The sequence below is a fragment of the Loxodonta africana genome, chromosome 7 (genome assembly GCF_030014295.1).
Source record: "Loxodonta africana isolate mLoxAfr1 chromosome 7, mLoxAfr1.hap2, whole genome shotgun sequence".
NCBI lineage: Eukaryota > Metazoa > Chordata > Mammalia > Proboscidea > Elephantidae > Loxodonta > Loxodonta africana.
The window spans coordinates 3196340-3216354 of NC_087348.1; the positions used below are offsets into that span (position 1 = coordinate 3196340).

Consider the following 20015-nt stretch of genomic DNA (forward strand, 5'->3'; position numbering starts at 1 on the left):
CACCTCCCAGCCACCCCACCTCCCGGATCCCAGCAGGCCTCACCTCCTGGCCCCATTTCCCAGCCGGCCCCTACCTCCTGGCCCTGCCTCCTGGATGTCCCTACCTCCTGACCCCACCTCCTGGCTGGTCCTACCTCCCAGCCCCGAGCTGACCCTGCCTCCCAGCCCCAAGCCAGCCCTGTCTCAGAGTCCTCACAGAATCTCCGCCCCAAAGCCACGGGCATCACACATGGCCCTACCTGGCATGGCCCATGTGAGAAGCATCGTACACGGTTGGCCCACAGCAGTACCACGTCACCTTTTTTCCGTTTTGAGGTATAAACACGTCCTGTGTTAGAAAGGGAGGAAATGACGAACAGAAGGAGCGCAATGAACACCGAACGGGGTCACCAAACAGCACCCGACGCCGAGCTGTAGGTCTGCACTGACCAGACAAAGTTCAACAAGGACCCCTTGTTTGTACTGGAAAAAACTCCCAGCTTCTCAGCTGGCCCCATATCAGATCTGTAGGTGGCTGTGCCCGAGCTGAGAGCACCCCAGGGCCCACGCCTCCTCCTGGCTGGGGCTCTACTCATCCACAGCCGTGGGTGGAAAGAAAGAAACTGCTCTTCTTGGCTGACAGCCTGCTTGTCTAGCAACAATGCTGTCAGGCCCTGAGCCAGTGCCCAGACTGCTATATTTACTCCCTGTACCCCGCGGGAGGCCTGGGACGGCTGTTTTCCTTTCAGAGTGAGGGTTACGGCAGTGAGCCAGGGCCCCAGAGGAGCCACCATCTGGCTGAGCTCCCAGGACAGCAGCTGCCCTGCAGCCACCCTCTCTGGAGGTACTTTCGAAAGGAGACAGTGAGCCCCCGCCCAATCACCTGGTAACTAAGTATGCTCATTGAGCAAAGATCCAATGAGCCATGGCCGGGGACGTTTTCAGGTCACTTGGCAGCCCTGAGCTGCTGGCTGTGTCCTGACAAGATGGCCCCAGGCCGCCTGGCTCTGTTGGCACCAGCCCTGCCATCTTCTCAAGCCCACGGCCGACAAACATGCCCACAGGTCTGCTGTCCGCTCATCCTGCTCGGCTTGTACCTATGACATCGTCAGGGACGACGAGGAGCCTCAGAGAGCACCTATGCTGGCAGAGCCCACATGCAGCTCCGGAAGTGAGTCACACAGGAGCGTCTAGGGTTGTTGGGTCTCGCCTTACCTTGTTCCGGGTGAGGCTGTTGTAGAGGCGTAGCTTGCACGGCTCTGTGCCTGTTGGCGGCAACCACCGGGGCTGCCCGCGCCGGCCTTTACCTGGGGGGCAGAGAGCCCAGTCAGACACCTGCACACCACCACGGACACAGGGCTCCCTACACACCAGTTTTCTGTTCTTGCAATGGAAATATAACCTCCCATGAAACATAAAACAGTGGTTTGTTGTTGTGTGCTGGCAAGTTGACTCCGACTTAGTGACCCTACAGGACAGAGCAGAGCTGCCCCATAGGGTTTCCAAGGCTGTGACCCATATGGAAGCAGATCATCAGGTCTTTCTCCCGTGGGGCCGCTGGTGGGTTTGAACCACCGACCTTTGGTTAGCAGCCAAGTGCTCAGCCCCTGCGCCACCAGGGCTCCTAGGGCAATGCTAGAGAACGGGTGAAGGACGGCAGCATCTCTGTGGAGGCTGCCTGCACCTGCTGTTCACCGTGCTGCCCTCCTGTTCTCACGCTGGGACCTCCAATGACAACTTCAGGCCCCGCCCTGACTTAGGAGGGCTGCACGATCCGGCCCCTGTGACGCCTGGTTGGCCCTCAAATATCAGCTCTCCTGTCACTGAGTGTGAACCACGCTGCACGTGGCCTGTGGTCGGGAGGCAACGGGACAGGAAGCACACGGTCTCAGTGCCACTGGCTGCACACCGCCTGCCTGCCTGCACTGTGGGGCGGCCTCGGGTCTCACACCGTCTATACCGCCACTCGGGGACCCTACCCCTCCTCCCCCACGGCCAGGCTGAGACTCGTGGCAGCTGGTGTGATCTGGCCTTCCAGGTGCAACGGCTGAGGCGCCAGCACAGAGCAGCTCCTGGCTTGAAGCCATAGAAGCTGGGGCGGGAGAAGCCCTCCAGACAGGCCTTCGAGCCCCCAGGCACACTGGGAAAGTTCCAGATCCCCCACGCCTGCAGGCTTCTAACAGGAATCTGACCCAGCTGGTCTGTGCTCTAGAACTCCAAGTCCGTTCTCGCTGCCTTTGGAATAAGCCTGTGGTGCCTCCCAGCCTCAGGCTAACCCCTCACAGCCCTCGGCCCAATCGGCCATCCATCCACTTCCTTCCAGGTAGCTCTGCCCCCCTCTCCCCTGACCCTGTTCCTGCCTTGCTTGGTGGGCGTCCTGGGCCAGCTTCCAGCTTCCCCCCCACCTGGGTCTTAGCACTGCACTCGGTGGCTCTGACCACATGGAGCACAGGCTGTGGCCCTTTCCTGTGAAGTCTGCAGGGCCTGAGACACCGCTGGACCAGGCTGCTCTTGCATGACTGACCGCCGAGGACCCAGAAAGGGTGGGACGCCACCTGTGGGCTACATGCTCTCATCTGGGCATCATCACCCTCAACCTCAGTCCAGCAAAGCCCAGCCTCGGCTCCTTGCCTGGGACAGCAGTATCATTCTCATCACTAAGACTCGGCCTGGTACCCCTCCTTTAAGAGGTCCCCATCATGCTCAGCAGAACCCACTCTTCTCATTGCTCGCCTCTGAGCACGTCCGTGTGCCGGTGGGCACCTCTGTAATTGGCTGTGGGCACAGGCTGTCACGGTCTCCGGGTCCCTTCCCCAGGTACAGGGCCCGGCACCCAGGAGGGCCTCAGGTGCCTCTGCTGAGCTGCCCAGGGGGCGATGAGGCAGAAATGCACGGTGCTCTGCCTCATCCCCAAGCCTATGCAAATCACCAGGTATTCCGGATGTGAGAGCACCCTCAAACCTCTGTGAAACATCAAGTGCTTACTGAGGTCCTGCACGGGGTCTCACAGGCACGCCTCAGCGTGTCAGGTGCCCTGGACGGAAGTCCTAGGCGGTGACCTTCCGATGCTCCATCTGCCGTTTTCTGACTCCATCCCCTTCTTCACTGAGAGCCTGTCACTCAGGGAGCCCGCACAGAAGTGCAGCCACACCCTTGCTGAGCAGGAAGCCTTCAGGGTGGAGGCTGGAGTCTCATCCGGAGGAACCGCCTCCTCTCGGCAGGGAAGATGCAAGACCCTGGGGACAGGATGCAGCCAAAGGGCCGTGGCCCTGGCCCCGAGCGCCGGGTTCAGCGACACTGTCCAGGGTCTCCTTTCAGGACGCCTGCGTCACACTGAGCTCTGCAGCTCCCCAGAGGGCTGCTGTGGCCACACAGCTGGAAAGAGGTTGTCAGAAAGGACATGGACTCGTCCAGACGCACGTCTGCGAGAGGGAAAGACTGGCGTCTTACAGAAAGGGCCTGGATTTAATAATGAAAACGATCCACTGGAGCTCCTTACAGGATTTCCTCCCTCCAGCATCACCAGCCCTGCCCTATCAGCAGGACTCTCTCACCCCGCCTGACCTCTATGACCTGGCAATTCTAATCAGCGTTCCCACGCACTTCAGGCCAACCTCCGAAAACAGCGTCCTCCCACTGCGCCACAGTTTGCTTTTGTTTCTGTCTCAAGGCCTGCCTGCGCGCTCGTCCATTCAGCAGGGTGGCACGTGAGTCCTGCTCCACGTGGGGCGCTGGAGAAATGGGCCCTGACCTGACGGAGGCTCTGTCTACACAACACCCCTGCACACTTACAGGAGACACACTGCATGATGGGGCCTAGAAAGGATGGTGTCTTAGGCTGGGTTCTCTAGACAAGCAAAACCAGTAAAGCATATAAACACATGTAGAGAGAGATTTAAATCAAGGAAGAAGCTCACGCGATTACAGAGGCTGGGACGTCCCAGATCCCTGGATCAGGATAGAAGTTTCTCTTGATTCACGTAGCCGCAGAGGCTGGCAAACCCAAGATCGGCAGGTCAGAGAGCAGGGCTCTTGCTGACTGGCTGTGAAGACAGACGAATCCCAAGATTGGCAGGCAAGACCGCAAGGCTTCTCCTGACTCACGGAGCCGCAGGGGCTCCTGGACCCAAGGCGGGCAGGTCGGAAGGCAGTGCTCCGCTCACAGGCTGTGAAGATTGCGAGTCCCAAGGCTGGTAAATAAGCTGCTAGCTCCAGTTCCAAGAGCCGGAGGTCAGATGAACAGGAGGCAGCCGCAGGATCCAGAGCGAGCAAAAAGCCGGAATGTCTGCTTATATTCGGATGCAGGCCACACCCCCAAGGAAACTTCCCTTCAACTGAGTGGCTACTCACAGCAGATCCCATCATGGGAGCGATCACATATAAACACTGAGAATCACGGCCCAGCCAGGCTGACACGCAATCTTAACCATCACAGATGGAGAGAGCTCCACTGGGGGTGCCAATGGGGGGCTGCACCCACAATAGATGCAGGGGATGTGGAAGCTGGAGCACCTTGTAACAACCAGAGGGCTGGTCTGCCCGGGACAGAGCAGCATCAGACCTGTTGCAGCCCTGGTGGGGAACGGCTGCTGAGGCCACACAGCCCGCCAGGGGAGGGGACGGTGACAGAGACGGGGTCGGCAGAGGGGACAAGGATGGTGGTTCCTGAGGACCTGACGTCAGCAGGTCTGAAGCTGACCAAATGGCCTGACACCCTGAGCCCCCAGGGCACTGCCTAAGTGAGCTGGCAAGACAGCTCTGTGGGGGCCCTAGAGCAATGGTCTTCCCCCAGGTGGGGTTGTGTGTGCTACAGAATTACCCGGAAGACTAAGCACACCCCCCACCCTAGGAGATTCCAGTACCCCCTCCCCTTCTCTGCCCTGTTAAATGAGGACCCATTCAGACCTGACCATGGGTGCTGGGTTTGTGGGACATTCCAACTCCCCACCCCCACACAGGCAGGAGTCTAAAGAAGCCCCCAGGAGGCTGCTGGCCAGCAGCAACCACCAGGAGTCTGCCCACGGGCAGCCCCACACAAAGTCCCAGGACCAGGAGCTGAGAGGAAGGGAGAGAGCTCACAAAGGTAATAAGCACTGAGGCTTTCCAGAAGAATCCCCCAATAACCAGAGGCACATCGACCTAAGAAGGCCCGCTCCAAAGGCGTGAGCCTCAGGGTGCAGCCAATCACGGTTCAGCATGGAGAAATGGCTTACTTTTTATTTTCCAAAGGCAAGCCAGTGCAGATCAGTCCAGGCCTTGAAGATTTCAATGCTGAGGACACGCACGCGGAAGTCTTAACGTAAGAAAGACAGAGAACAAAGCTAACGCAAAGCCCAGCAAGGGGCCAGCAAAGAGCTGTGAGGCCTGAGCCCTGGCCTAGTGCAGAGCCTCTCATGGACACCAGGAGGCACGTGAGTAGTGGCTGTCCTGGGCCACGCTGGGTGGTTCAACCACACCAAGGTGGACAACGAAGACACAGACCTCCTGTCTCTACAAACGACTTCACAGGGAGTAGTTTTATCAGTAACCCGGGGTAGGCTCCTTGCAGGTGGAATGTGAGCGAGCTCCTCCCAGGGACCACCAGCATGCAGGCTCTGAGTGCAGGCAACTCCGCTGTGGCTACTCACTTGCTTGGAGCTCGCAGGGCTGGCCTGGGCTGCAGGGGCTGCCGAGGACTGCCTCAATGTGCCTGAACCAGCGCACCACGTGGAAGAGCCGCAGGTCGGTGGGAGGCGCCGAGAACTGCCTGAACACGTCCACATCCGCCTGGGACAGCGCGTGCCCCTGGACGTAGCTGCGTGTGCTGAGGTGCTCGTTGAGGGCTTCCAGCCGCGCGGCCTCATCACCTATGCTCAGGGTCCACCTGTAGTCGGGAGCTGCAGAGACAGGACGGGGGCACAGGCGTCAGGCGGTCCACAGAGGACATGGGGGTGATGCTGGGAGCTGCAGAGACAGGACAGGGGCACAGGCACCAGGCGGTCCACAGAGGACGTGGGGGTGATGCTGGGAGCGGAGGCCAAGGTCAGAGGGTACAGGCATCGGGATGGCGAGTGGCCCACAGAGGCAGAGGACAATGCTGGGAGCAGAGACAAGACGGGGGCACAGGTGTCAGGCGGTCCACAGAGGATGTGGGGGTGATGCTGGGAGTGGAGACCAAGGTCAGAGGATACAGGCATCGGGATGGCGAGTGGCCCAGAGGCAGTGGACGATGCTGGGAGCAGAGACAGGATGGGGGAACAGGAGCCAGGCAGTCCACAGAGGAGGTGGGGGTGATGCTGGGAGCGGAGACCAAGGTCAGAAGATACAGGCATTGGGATGATGAGTGGCCCACAGAGGCAGTGGACTATGCTGGGAGCGGAGACAGGATGGGGGAACGGGCATCGGGCAGTCCACAGAGGAGGCGGGGGTGATGCTGGGAGTGAAGACCAAGGTCAGAGGGTACAGGCAATCGGGATGGCAAGTGGCCCAGGTGATGCGCTACATAAGAGATGGAGGGAACAGGCCTTGTGGGGTGAGCGGCCCAGTTTTCACTGGGCGTGAAAACATGCAAGGTCCTTGGGGACAGACGAAACTTGAGCAAACAGCGGCACTCCTGGGTGTTGGGAGGACTGTGCTCACTGGGTCCAGGGGGCCAGGCGCCACCCACAATGCCCCAATGAGTAGGGGACCCATGCAGCTTCAGCCCCTGCCCCAGGGAGGTAGGTGAGCCAGGCCACACCAGCCTCTGACCACAGAAGGGACCTGGCCTCCAGAGCCCAGGAGCAGGGGCCTTGGCCATGAAAGTTCTTATTTCAATTTCCTGAGGCACTGCGGAAAAAAGACCAGCACCTATTCCTTCCCATATGAACACCCTCTTGGCCCTGGGCCCTTTCTACCAGAGTCAGCTTAGCAAGGACAGCGAGGCCACCTCTCACTTAGCAACATGCAGCTGCCCTTCCTGGGGACCAGGCCATCCTTTCCTCTCCCCCTCCCTCCAGGTACCTAGGTCTCTTCTCCCCTAGCTCTGTTCACCTGCAAGGCACAGGTGCAGGAAATCCATCCCAACCAAACCCACAAAACCCCTGAAATCTAACAGGAATGACAATGCATGTGTGTGTATGTTTAACTGCACATACACACACACCTTTCCCACTCCAAAGAAAAACAGTGTGTGTGTAACTGCATATCCCCACACACCTCTCCCACTCCAAGAACAACGCATGTGTGCGTGTGTGTGTGTAACGGCATATACCCACACACCTCTCCCGCTCCAAGAAACAATGCGTGTGTGTGTGTAACTGCACATACACACACACCTCTCCCACTCCAAGGAACTGTGTGTGTGTGTGTAACTGCCATTCCCTGCCCTTGTGGGAAGCCAGCATGTTGGTATCTGTGACTTCCTGGGACACGGTGGTGCTCAGCAAAGATGTGCTGGAACAAAGAACGGAAAGGACCACAGGGCCCCTCGGGACCGCTGCCTTCTCACTGGCATCCTGGCCCGGCTGCCTCGATTCCAGGAAAGGGGTGGGCACCACACGGAAAACTCTTCCTTGACTCTGAAAATGGATACTGTGTTGAAACACAGGCTTTCCAGAATGACTCACTGTTAGATGCCAAGGACTAGCCGGTGTCCCCCTGCACCCCTGTGCTGTCCCTGCTGGACCCCGTGGTGGGGGTGGGGGTGCCCCAGCATGGAGTTCTCTCGTCTGTGCCGACAGGGTGGCCCCATCCCACACGGCCACTAGCAGCCGCAGCTCCAGCACCCTGTCCCGCTCAGTTTGACCCACAGCCACCGTCCTAAGTTACCCTTCCTAACCCCCACGCTGCCCCTGCATCCACGCCCATGAGAAAACCCTGGAGTCTCCACAGCCAGAGCCCAGCCCCTCCTCCACTCGCGCCGGGGTCCCGGCTCATCTCCCCATGCGTCCTGCCCCGGCCCCCGGTTCCTCAGACCCCCCCACTCGCCACGGCCTTTTCTCTGCACAGGCGGCTTAAGGCTGCAGCCCAGCATGCACTGGCCCATCCTCGGCCTGGCTGAGGGGGACGTTGCCCAGCCCCTCTGCCCTCATGCCCCACAATCACCACGGGGTGGCCTGAAGGAGCGAGCGGTCCTGAAGGGAGGTGGTCAAGCAGCACAGCGCTAGCACGTCCTCACCTCTAAGGAGTCCCTCCGAGACCGCAGACAGCACCAGGCTGCCTGTGCCTCTGGCCCTCGTAGGAGGCCCAGCCAGGCCCGCCTCTGAGCCCTGCTCACAGCCACCTGGAGGGACACTCTCCACCAGGACCCGCTCTGCTCCGGCTGGCAAGGAACTGCAGGAGAACAAGGCAACCCCACCACAGGCACCTGTGAGCACCAATCAGCCAGTGCCCAAAACTCCACACATGGGTCAGGCTTCCCCAGACATCTTCCACACAGCCCAGACACGGTCCTCCAACAGCCCAATGCCACAAGGGCCTGTCAGGCTACAGATGGACCAGAGGTGACCACAGCCAAAGGTGACTATAGCCCAGCCCGGAGGCGACCACGGCCCATTGCACAGGCATCCTGGGAGCTGTTCTCCCAGCTCTGACCCTCCACCGCCGTCCCCAAGCATCTTCCGTTTAACTGCTCGACCAGGGCTGGGGCCAGCGGGAGTGAGAGGAGATGGGCCACCGAGAGGAACACTGCGCAGTGTCAGGCTGGAGCAGTGAGCGTGCAGGGCCCACTTCCCAACTCAGACGTGCTCTGAAAGAGGATGGCTGCCAGGAGCCTCGCCCCCCAGTGATAGGGGCTCTGAGGCACCGGTCGGCGGCTTCATTCCCCTCCTTTTGGCCTTTTTTTACTGCTCCCATTCTCCACGGTGAACACACATTATTTTCTCCACAGTGAACACACGTTACTTTCACAGTGAGAGAAACACACAGAACGGCCTCAGCATGCCAGCGGAGCAGTCCGGGAACTCGGTGGCTTGGACTGTGCTCGGGAGGGCCCCTCACGTGGCCTCTAGCCTCAAGTGTAAACCATGCTAATCACAACATCCGCCTCTTAAAGCACCCGGAGATTAAGTGAAATTATCCTCATAACCCTTTCAACCACTGCCTGGCGCAGGGCCAGCCTCTCCATCAGGACTGCTGGTATTATCACCAAGACGGGGAGCACCATGGGGCTCTTACAGTGCGTCCGCCGGGAGCAGCCTCCACCACCAAAAGGGACAGACGGCCAAGCGGAGGAAGGGCCTGCTTGGAGGGGAAGGTTCCAGAGCTTGGGGGCACGGGTGGATGGCAGGCCTCCAGCACCCCAGGAGGCCCCAGGACTATTACGGTAATTACGATAGCTGCACCGAAGTGTGTCTGGAGGAAACAGATACAAGTAGGTCAGCTTTCAAGAGGTCATGGGTGCAACCAGGCTGTGGTCTGACCTGTCTGTGATGCAGAGATCAGCGAGAGCACATCCAGGCAGAGCGTGGCCCGGGCAGCTGGTCTGTGGGCTCTCCCTGTCGCTGAGCTGACACCCAGCTCCTGCCTCCACGTGATGGGATCAACTGCCAGTTCGATTCATAAACACATCAAAGGAAATCAGCTTCTGGCTGTGGGAATGTCCTGGACGCTGAGCTCAATTACCACACCGTAGAAAGTGGCGTACTTACGAAGCATTTAAGGAAAACACACAGATGCCAAGTGTAAAAACAGCAAGGTGGCATCACCTCTTCTAACTTTGTGAGGGGAGGAGAATCAAGAGCAACATCAGCCCAAGGCCGATTCCCATGAGGTGGGGTCAGGCATACCGTCACCCTCCAGCCTTTCTACTGATTCTGCTCCTCCCACAGCAGTCCTCTTCTCTGCTGGGTTCCATAACTCACTGCAACGGCCACACAGAACTCACAGATCATACTCGCAGTTACGGGCTTTACTAGGGAGGTAACAGGCTACCACTCAGGATCAGGATCAGGATCAGGAAGCATGTAGGCAAAGGAAGTTCCCCTTCTTCACTGCAGGACAGCTCTCTCAGCTCCTCTCAGCCGTTCAGGCCTCCTCTCGGCCCCCTCAGGGCTGGCCTCCTGTCTGGGCCCCCTGAGGGCTGGCCTCCTGTCTGGGCCCCCTGAGGGCAGGCCTCCTGTCTGGGCCCCCTGAGGGCTGGCCTCCTGTCTGGGCCCCCTGAGGGCAGGCCTCCTGTCTGGGCCCCCTGAGGGCTGGCCTCCTGTCTGGGGCCCCTGAGGGCAGGCCTCCTGTCTGGGCCCCCTGAGGGCTGGCCTCCTGTCTGGGCCCCCTCAGGGCAGGCCTCCTGTCTGGGCCCCCTGAGGGCTGGCCTCCTGTCTGGGCCCCCTCAGGGCGGTCTCCTGTCTGGGCCCCCCACCCGCTTGGCCAGGCCTCTGCCCTACTCCAGCAGGTGTCACAAAGCTCTGTAGCTCCGCCACGTGCCAAGAGGCACCCCACTCGTCCCACAAGCCTCCTGGCCAAAGGCGCTCAGCTCTCGCACTCAGCGGGTCGGCAAGCCCACTGTAGCCGCCTTGCTCCGAGGCCCACTGTGACCCATCCTGCTGGCCTGCTGGTTCTGTTGCTGCTGGATCTCTGCTGCACTTGCTGTCTCGCACTGTCTCCAGTGTTATAGCTCTGTCTCCTGGGTCTAAGAGGTTCTTGGTTCTGGGACCCCAGGTCCAGAGGACATGCTCTGCTCCTGGCTCTTCTTCTTGGTGGTAGTGAGGTCTCCTCTTCCCACCTCTGGGATGGCTCATTTTAAGCCTAGCAGGATGGCAAAACTGCCCAAGCCCTCTGTCAGCGTTCCATATACCTTATTTGCACGGTCCCAATCTCCCCGCAAGGATTCCAGGCACCTTTCTTGCATCATTAGTGGGCTGTCTAATCCCCTTGGTGGGCCACAAGCACGTTATTTGCATAGCCCCATCCAATCATTTTGTGGGAGTTACAACACCTCGCACGGCTAAAAGGACCATATTAGGTAATTCACTGCACAATACCAAGTATCAGGTATTGATTCAAACTCTACTAAAATCATCAGTACTCCTGATACATGAGATGACCAACCTCAGCAGCAGCACCACCTCTCCCTCATCAGCGTTTAAACCTCAGGGCTCCCGCCTTAGGGAACCTCCGTTTCTCCTCCCACCTTCCCTCCTCCACGTCAAGCTCACCTCCTGCAAGCGGCTCCCAGTCAGGCACCATCAGCCTCACCTGGGAGCTCATTAAACGCACATTCCCGGGCCCACCAAGCCCTACTGAGTCAGAGGAAAGTTCTGAAAATCAGCCCATGAAAACCCTATGGATCACAATGGCCCAATCCATAACCAATCGTGGGGACGGGGCAGGACCGGTCCGTGTTTTGTTCCGTTGTGCATGGGGTCGCCATGGGTCAGAGGCCAACTGGATGGCAGCTAACAACAACGACTTAACTCACTCGGGAACTGGAGCCTTTTCGTTATTCTGAATGGAATTTCATCAAAAGTAGCCAAAGACAGGGATAAGACTCCAACTGCAGTCCAACTCCCTGGGTTCAAGCCAGGTTCTGCCTCTGGCTAGCCGTGTGACCCAGGACAAACTGCTGGACTTCTCGGAACCTCAGGACTCTCCTCTGTAAACGAAGATCACGGCAATATCTACCATAATCTGAAGATCACAGAAGACAACAGATGCGTTCAGAGCAGTGGTGGGCACACTGGTGCTGCAAAAACTCACGCTGTGTTGTTACCATGAATTAAGGTGTATAAAAAGTGTGTTAAAAAGAAAACTGTACATAGGTAACGTAAAAGCAGCCACCCAAGTGGTGCCCACCTGCAGAGAAAGGCCCTGCGGGGGGTCCCATCGCCCTGGACCTCAGAAGTGAGGCTGACCACCAGAGACAGTGAGGTTCTGATGGCCCCAGGCCTCCTGCGTCTCCAAGCCCACAAACGACAGGCTGTAAACGTAGTGACCTCAAGGTGAGCAAATAAATGCCCTGAGTCAACAATGGGGAGGTGACCTGAACACAGGAAGAATTCTTAAGACAAGGGCTCCATGGGAAACCTAAGAAGACGGTCACCTTAGAGGAAATGACCTTGGGAATACAAAACACTGGGAAACCAGAAACCAAGAATCCTGTAAGAACTCCTGAAGATAGATGTAGCTTTCACAATTTCAGTTTTACTTCTTTTTCCCTAGAAGATGGTCTGGTGCCCTGGTGGCGCACTGGTTAAAAGCTCAGCTGCTAAGCAAAAGGTCGGCAGTTCGAATCCACCAGCTGCTTCTTAGAAACCTAGGGGGCAGTTCTACTCTGTCCTACAGGGTTGCTATGACTTGGAATTGACTGGGCGGCAACGGGTTTGGCTTTTGGTTCAGTTAGAGGATGGTCTCGATTCTTGTCTTTGAGGGGAAGCCCAAAGGGACAGGGTGTGGGGCCGGGGGGAGGAGAAGGGAAAGAGCAGTAGGGGGAGGACAGGTGGCTATGCCCTGGGGAAGAGGCAAGCTTCAGAAGAGGACAATCGATCAGCTGCCCAGACACCCAGGGAGTTTAACCCCAATATACACGATCTCCACAAATAGGCCAATCCTTACAAAGCCTCTGAAACCCTAAAATTCTGAAGCAGCTAAAAATATACAACTGATACCTCACTGATGTTTGCAAATAGACCAAAACTACATTTTCATTATGACCACGCACAAACAAGCACTAGCTTCCTGCACGTACACAGTGCTCACTGTGTGCCAAGCACTGTTGTATCTGCTAACCCATCTGCTGCTCAGGGTGCCCTGCCAGGTTGGAGCTACGATCCCATCTTCCTGGGAGGAAGGCACAGAGCTGACCCCAGCACTGCCTGGCTCCAGAATCTGACTGTTAACCAGGCTGCTGTTCTAAGTAAGTCTGGGTGGATTTGGGAGCCCTGGTGGCGCAGTGGTTAAGAGCTCAGCTGCTAATCAAAAGGTTGGCAGTTCGAATCCACCAGCTGCTCCATGGAAACCTCACGGGGCAGTTCTACTCTGTCTTATAGGGTTGCTATGAGTTGGAACTGACTGGATGGCAATGGGTTTGGTTTTTTTGTTTGAGTGGATTTGTGGGGCAGCTTGGTGCTAGGGAGGGTGAAAATGGCACCGGAATGCAGGCACACCTGATGGGTGGCCTGCAGTGTGCTTAGGTCTGTACATACTGGTATAGCCCTGTGTGGTGACAACAAGCCCTCTCCTCCCGGTTCCTCCCATGTTACTGGGTTACCCAAGTGGTCAAAACTACCTGCCTAAACCCCCAGCTTTCTCCCAAGTCCTCCAAGCCAGTAGTCTGTCTCCGCCCACAGGAACAAGAGGCAACCACATGATGCCAAGGAAATTCTGGTATCTCTGGTGCTGAGGGATGAGGGTGTCCCAAAGAGCCTGCACCTAATTTCTGCCAAACAAGACAACAAAAAGTACACAGAGAACTTCTCCAGGGGAAAGTCTGCTGCAGATGGTCGGAAATCCGAAGGACAGCTTCTGCTCTTTCTGGCACCTCAGACCTTGCTGGAGGGACCTTGAGAAAACCCAGCTCCTGCCCGGAGTTCTGCGCTCTGACACCTTGTCTGTCCACAGCTGGGAGGAGGCGTTTGTCACAACATGGGCAACCTGGTGGCTGAGCGGCCGCCCCCGGGCATGACCTCCGGGGATAGTAAAGTGGGGCAGTGACGCTGCGGACCCTGCGCTGCCAGCTGAGATGAAAGCCTTGGCGACATACCACAGGGCGTTTACGTGGGTGTCCGCGTCCCCCGCATCCTCTGACCATTCCCCCACCCGGGAGGTGCCTGGCCGCGGGAACCGAAACCGCCCTGGGTCGTGGCGGTCCCCGAAGTCCAGGGGGCGATTCCGGCCGGGGGAGCCCGTTTAGTTCGGGGTCACCTCCTCGGGCTGGGGGCGCGAGGGCATCTCGGTCTCAACCGACGGGGAAAACGGGGCTGGGGAAGGCGGTGCCCGGGCTGGTCTGGGTGTCCGCGGGGTCCGGCGGCGCGAGCTGCAGCCCGTGGGGGTCCCGGCCGCCCCCGGCCCGGCTCCGACCCTGGCCACTGTCCGCCCAGGGATGCGGCGCGCCGCGGGCCGGGGGTCGTGCCACTGCCGGCAGGGACCACGCGCGCCTCCTCCCCCGGGCCCCGGCCCCAGACCTGGCTCCGACTCCCGGCCCCCGGCCCCCGGCCCCCGGCCCCCGGCCTCCGACCCCCGACCAGACCCTCGCGGGCACTCACCCTGCTCCCCGGAAGAACCTGCCATCGCTTGGGATTCCGGACCCGCGACCAAAGCTAACGTCGCTTCCCTGAATCTGATGCAACCGCGGCCCCGGAAGCTCCACCCTAGCCAGACCCTACTTCCGGGATACTCCCGGTCGCTAGGCAACCGACTCGGGCTAGGGACGCCACCTCCCGGGGCATGATGGGAGTTGTAGTTTCCACTTGGGGGGCTCACTGGAGCAGCCCTGGCCTCGCCCGCTGGGCAGTTGGGGAGAGGGCAGGCGGAGCACGTGCCTGGGGCTTACGCTGACAGCTCGGTGCTGCTCTGGAGACAGGAAGTCCAGGAGGCTGGTCTCAAGCAAGCCAGATTCTGCCTCTGGCTAGCCGTGTGACCCAGGACAAACTGCTGGACTTCTCGGAACCTCAGGATTCTCCTCTGTAAACCAAGATCACGGCAATATCTACCATAATCTGAAGATCACAGAAGACAACAGACACGTTCAGAGCGGTGGTTGGCACACTGGTGCTGCAAAAACTCACGCTGTGTTGTTACCATGAATTAAGGTGTATAAAAAGTGTGTTAAAAAGAAAACAACGTAAAAGCAGCCACCCAAGTGGTGCCCACCTGCAGAGAAAGACCCTGCGGGGGGTCCCATCACCCTGGATCTCAGAAGTGAGGCTGACCACCAGAGACAGTGAGGTTCTGATGGCCCCAGGCCTCCTGCGTCTCCAAGCCCACAAACGACAGGCTGTAAACGTAGTGAGCTCAAGGTGAGCAAATAAATGCTCTGAGTCAACAATGGGGAGGTGACCTGAACACAGGAAGAATTCTTAAGACAAGGGCTCCATGGGAAACCTAAGAAGACGGTCACCTTAGAGGAAATGACCTTGGGAATACAAAACACTGGGAAACCAGAAACCAAGAATCCTGTAAGAACTCCTGAAGATAGATGTAGCTTTCACAATTTCAGTTTTACTTCTTTTTCCCTAGAAGATGGTCTGGTGCCCTGGTGGCGCACTGGTTAAAAGCTCAGCTGCTAAGCAAAAGGTCGGCAGTTCGAATCCACCAGCTGCTTCTTAGAAACCTAGGGGGCAGTTCTACTCTGTCCTACAGGGTTGCTATGACTTGGAATTGACTGGGCGGCAACGGGTTTGGCTTTTGGTTCAGTTAGAGGATGGTCTCGATTCTTGTCTTTGAGGGGAAGCCCAAAGGGACAGGGTGTGGGGCCGGGGGGAGGAGAAGGGAAAGAGCAGTAGGGGGAGGACAGGTGGCTATACCCTGGGGAAGAGGCAAGCTTCAGAAGAGGACAATCGATCAGCTGCCCAGACACCCAGGGAGTTTAACCCCAATATACACGATCTCCACAAATAGGCCAATCCTTACAAAGCCTCTGAAACCCTAAAATTCTGAAGCAGCTAAAAATATACAACTGATACCTCATTGATGTTTGCAAATAGACCAAAACTACATTTTCATTATGACCACGCACAAACAAGCACTAGCTTCCTGCACGTACACAGTGCTCACTGTGTGCCAAGCACTGTTGTATCTGCTAACCCATCTGCTGCTCAGGGTGCCCTGCCAGGTTGGAGCTACGATCCCATCTTCCTGGGAGGAAGGCACAGAGCTGACCCCAGCACTGCCTGGCTCCAGAATCTGACTGTTAACCAGGCTGCTGTTCTAAGTAAGTCTGGGTGGACTTGGGAGCCCTGGTGGCGCAGTGGTTAAGAGCTCAGCTGCTAATCAAAAGGTTGGCAGTTCGAATCCACCAGCTGCTCCATGGAAACCTCACGGGGCAGTTCTACTCTGTCTTATAGGGTCGCTATGAGTTGGAACTGACTGGATGGCAATGGGTTTGGTTTTTTTGTTTGAGTGGATTTGTGGGGCAGCTTGGTGCTAGAGTTGAAAAGTGCCATGGTTGTGCAGTAGTTAAAGGGGTCGGCTGCTAACCAGAAGGTCCGAGGTTCAAGTCCACCAGCCACTGTGGCAGAAAAAAGATGTGGTGGTCTGCTTCTGTACAGATTACAGCCTTGTTAACCCTATAGAGTCACTATGATTGGAACTTACTTGACTGCAGGGAATTCTTTTATGGGTCAAGGCAGACTGTGTGATCTTGCACTGCTGAGTGTACAAAGAAGAAACTGAAAAAAAAAATGACTGAGCACATCTTAGACCAATTTTCATCAAAAGGTGCAGTTGTAATTTTCACTTAGTTCCATACTGTGTTAAGTAAATGATTAAGGAGCTCGACTTCTGTTTTTTGGGCTGATATTATGGTAAACCAATGGGTGCCAGATGGTTGGACAGGGGTGCAATTTCAGCGCTTGCCATAGGCGCTGTTTTCCATAGACACACCTCAGGGGATGGTGGACACCTTGGAGCAGCCTGTGGCAAGATTGGCAGAGACCCATGGGAGGGTTTAGACAGGTGCGGGTGTGACTGGGATTTGTGCTTTAGATTCATCATTCTGACAACTGCTGAGTGGCAGGAGAATAGACCCAGGAAAGCAAGACTCAGTAGGAAGCTTTGTCTTTCATGCTGTTGTGTGCCTCATGTTGTTGTTAGGTGTGCTCCAGTCGGCTCCTACTCAGAGCAACCCTATGTACGACAGAAGGAAACACTGCCTGGTGCTGCGCCATCCTCACGATAATTACTGTTTGAGCCCATTGTTGCATGCACTTTGTCAATCCATCTTGTCAAGGGTCTTCTTCTTTTTCACTGACCCTTTACTTTACCAAGCATGGTGTCCTTCTCCAGGGACTGGCCCCTCCTGATAACATGTTCAAAGTACCTGAGACGAAATCTTGCCATCCTCAGATCTAAGGAATGTTCTGGCTGTACTTCTTCCAAGGCAGCATAGAACTGCCTCATAGGATTTCCTAGGCTGTAATCTGTTGAACCTCAACTAGCTAAAGCAAAAGGAAGAAACGATGAAGTAAAAGAACTGAAGATTTCAAAGGGCGGCTCAAGAAGACAAACTAATGTATTATAATGATATGCAAAGCACTGGAGATAGAAAACCAAAAGGGAAGAACACACTCAGCATTTCTCAAGCTGAAAGAACTGAAGACAAAATGCAAGCCTCAAGTTGCAATATTGAAGGATTCTATGGGGAAAATTTAAATGATGCAGGAAACATCAAAGGAAGATGGAAGAAATACACAGAATCACTATAGCAAAAAGAATTGGTCGACATTCAGCCATTTTAGGAGATAGCATATGATCAGGAACCGATGGTACTGAAGGAAGAAGTCCAAGCTGTGCTGAAGGCATTGGCGAAAAACAAGGCTCCAGGAGTTGATGAAATACCAAATGAGGTGCTTCAACCAACGGATGCAGCGCTGGAGGTGCTCACTCGTCTATGCCAAGAATTCGAAGACAGCTACCTGGGCAATCAACTGGAAGAGATCTATATTTATGCCTATTCTCAGGAAAGGTGATCCAGTCGAACCTGGAAATTATTGAACAATATCATTAATATCACACACAAGTGAAATTTTGCTGAAGATCATTCAAAAGTGGCTGCAGCAATATATCAACAAGGAACTGCCAGAAATTCAAGCCAGATTCAGAAGAGGACCTGGAACCAGGGGTATCATAGCTGATGTCAGATGGATCTTGGCTGAAAGCAGAGAATATGAGAAAGATGTTTACCTGTGTTTTATTGACTATGCAAAGGCATTTGACTGTGACTGGGTGATCACAACAAATTATAGATAACATTGCAAAGAATGGGAATTCCAGAACACTTAATTGTACTCACGAGGAACCTGTACACACATCAAGAGGCAGTCATTCGAACACAACAAGGGGATGGTGCCTGGTTTAAAGTCAGGAAAGGTGTGTGTCAGGGTTGCATTCTTTCAACGTATCTATTCCATCTGTATGCTGAACAAATAATCTGAGAAGCTGGACTATATGAAGAAGAACAGGGCAACAGGACTGGAGGAAGGCACATTAATAACCTGTGTTATGCAGATGACACAACCTTGCTTGCTGAAAGTGAAGAGGACTTGAAGCACTTACTGATGAAGATCAGAGACTACAGCCATCAGTATGAACTATAACTTCAACATAAAGAGGACAAAAATCCCCACAACTGGACCAATGAGCAACATCATGATAAACAGAGAAAAGAATGAAGTTGTCAAGGATTTCATTTTACTTGGATCCACAATCAACACCCATGGAAACAGCAGTCAAGAAATCAAAAGCCGTTATCCCGAGTGAAATTAGTCAGTTGCAAAAGGACAAATATTGTACGAGACCGCTCTTATAAGAACTCGAAAAATAGTTTAAGCAGAGAAGAAAATATTCTTTGATGGTTATGAGAGCAGGGAGGGAGGGAGGGAGAGGGGTTTTCACTAATTAGATAGTGGATGAGAACTATTTTAGGTGAAGGGAAAGACAACACACAATATAGAAGAGGTCAGCACAACCGAACTAAACCAAAAGCAAAGAAGTTTCCTGAATAAACTGAATGCTTTGAAGGCCAGCGTAGCAGGGGCAGGGGTTTGGGGACCATGGTTTCAGGGAACATCTGAGTCAACTGGCATAATAAAATCTATTAAGAACACATTCTGCATCCCACTTTGGAGAGTGGCGTCTGGGGTCTTAAACGTTAGCAAGCAGCCATCTGAGATGGATCAATTGGTCTCAACACACCTGGAGCAAAGGAGAATGAACGCCACCAAAGACACAAGGTAATTATGAGCCCAAGAGACAGAAATGGCCACGTAAAGCAGAGACTACATCAGTCTGAGACCAGAAGAACTAGATGGTGCCTGGCTACAATTAATGACTGCCCTGACAGGGAACACAACAGAGAACCCATGATGGAGCAGGCGAGCAGTGGGGTGCAGACCCCAGATTCTCATAAAAGACCAGACTTAATGGTCTGACTGAGACTAGAAGGACCCCGGTGGTCATGTTCCCCAGACCTTCTGTTAGCCCAAGTCAGGAACTATTTCCAAAGCCAACTCTTCAGACAGGGATATAGGGTCGCTATGAATCAGAATCGACTAGGCGGCACTGTGTTTGGTGTTTTTTTTTTTGGTTTTATGGGATAGAAAATGACATTGGTGAAGAGTGAGCTTCTTGGATCAAGTAGACACATGAGACTACGTGGGCAGCTCCTGTCTGGAGAGGAGATAAGAGGGCAGAGGGCGTCAGAAGCTGGCCGAATGGACAGGAAAATAGAGAATGTAGGGAAGGTGTGTGCTGTCTCATTAGGGGGAGAGCAACTAGGAGTATATAGCAAGGTATGTATAAATTCTTGTATGAAAGACTGACTTGATTTGTAAACTTTCACTTAAAGCACAATAAAAATAAAAAAAAAATCAAAAGATGCATTGCATTGGGCAAATCTGCTGCAAAAGACCTCTTTAAAGTGTTGAAAAGCAAAGATGTCACCTTGAAGACTAAGGTGCACCTGACCCAAGCCATGATGTTGTCAATTGCCTCATAAGCATGCAAAAGACTGGACAATGAATAAGGAAGACAGATGAAGAATTGATGCCTTTGAATTACGGTGTTGGTGAAAAATATTGAATATCATGGACTGCCAAAAAATCAAACAAATCTGCCTTGGAAGAAGTACTACCAGAATGCTCCTTAGAAGCAAGGATGGTGAGACTGCATCTTACATACTTTGGACATGTTATCAGGAGGAATCAGTCTCTGGAGAAGGACATCATGCTTGGTAAAGTAGAGGGTCAGCGAAAAAGAGGAAGACCCTCAATGAGATGGATTGACACAGTGACTGCAACAAGGGGCTCAAGCATAACAACGATTGTGGGGATGGTGAAAGACCAGGCAGTGTTTCATCCAGTTGTATATAGGGTTGCTGTGAGTTGGAGGGGACTCGAGGGCACCTAACAACAACAACAACTTCTTTA

At 55.0% G+C, this 20015-nt stretch overlaps 1 protein-coding gene across 8 annotated transcripts in view; it reads right to left on the minus strand.

Annotated features, from left to right (window-relative positions):
• Positions 1-20015, minus strand: part of CARS1 (cysteinyl-tRNA synthetase 1) — a 108003-nt gene that overhangs the window by 59934 nt on the left and 28054 nt on the right. For 4 of the 8 annotated variants that reach the window (XM_064287592.1, XM_064287590.1, XM_010601917.3 and 1 more), the window contains 3 exons: positions 5607-5855; positions 1195-1286; positions 240-328 (listed from right to left, as the gene is read on the minus strand). In XM_064287592.1, coding sequence (XP_064143662.1) covers positions 240-328; positions 1195-1286; positions 5607-5855 — 430 coding nt within the window. Of the gene's footprint in view, positions 1-239; positions 329-1194; positions 1287-2964; positions 3906-5606; positions 5856-14135; positions 14258-20015 lie in introns of those variants that run through there. The other 4 variants (XM_064287593.1, XM_010601918.3, XM_064287594.1 and 1 more) reach the window with 4 other exon arrangements.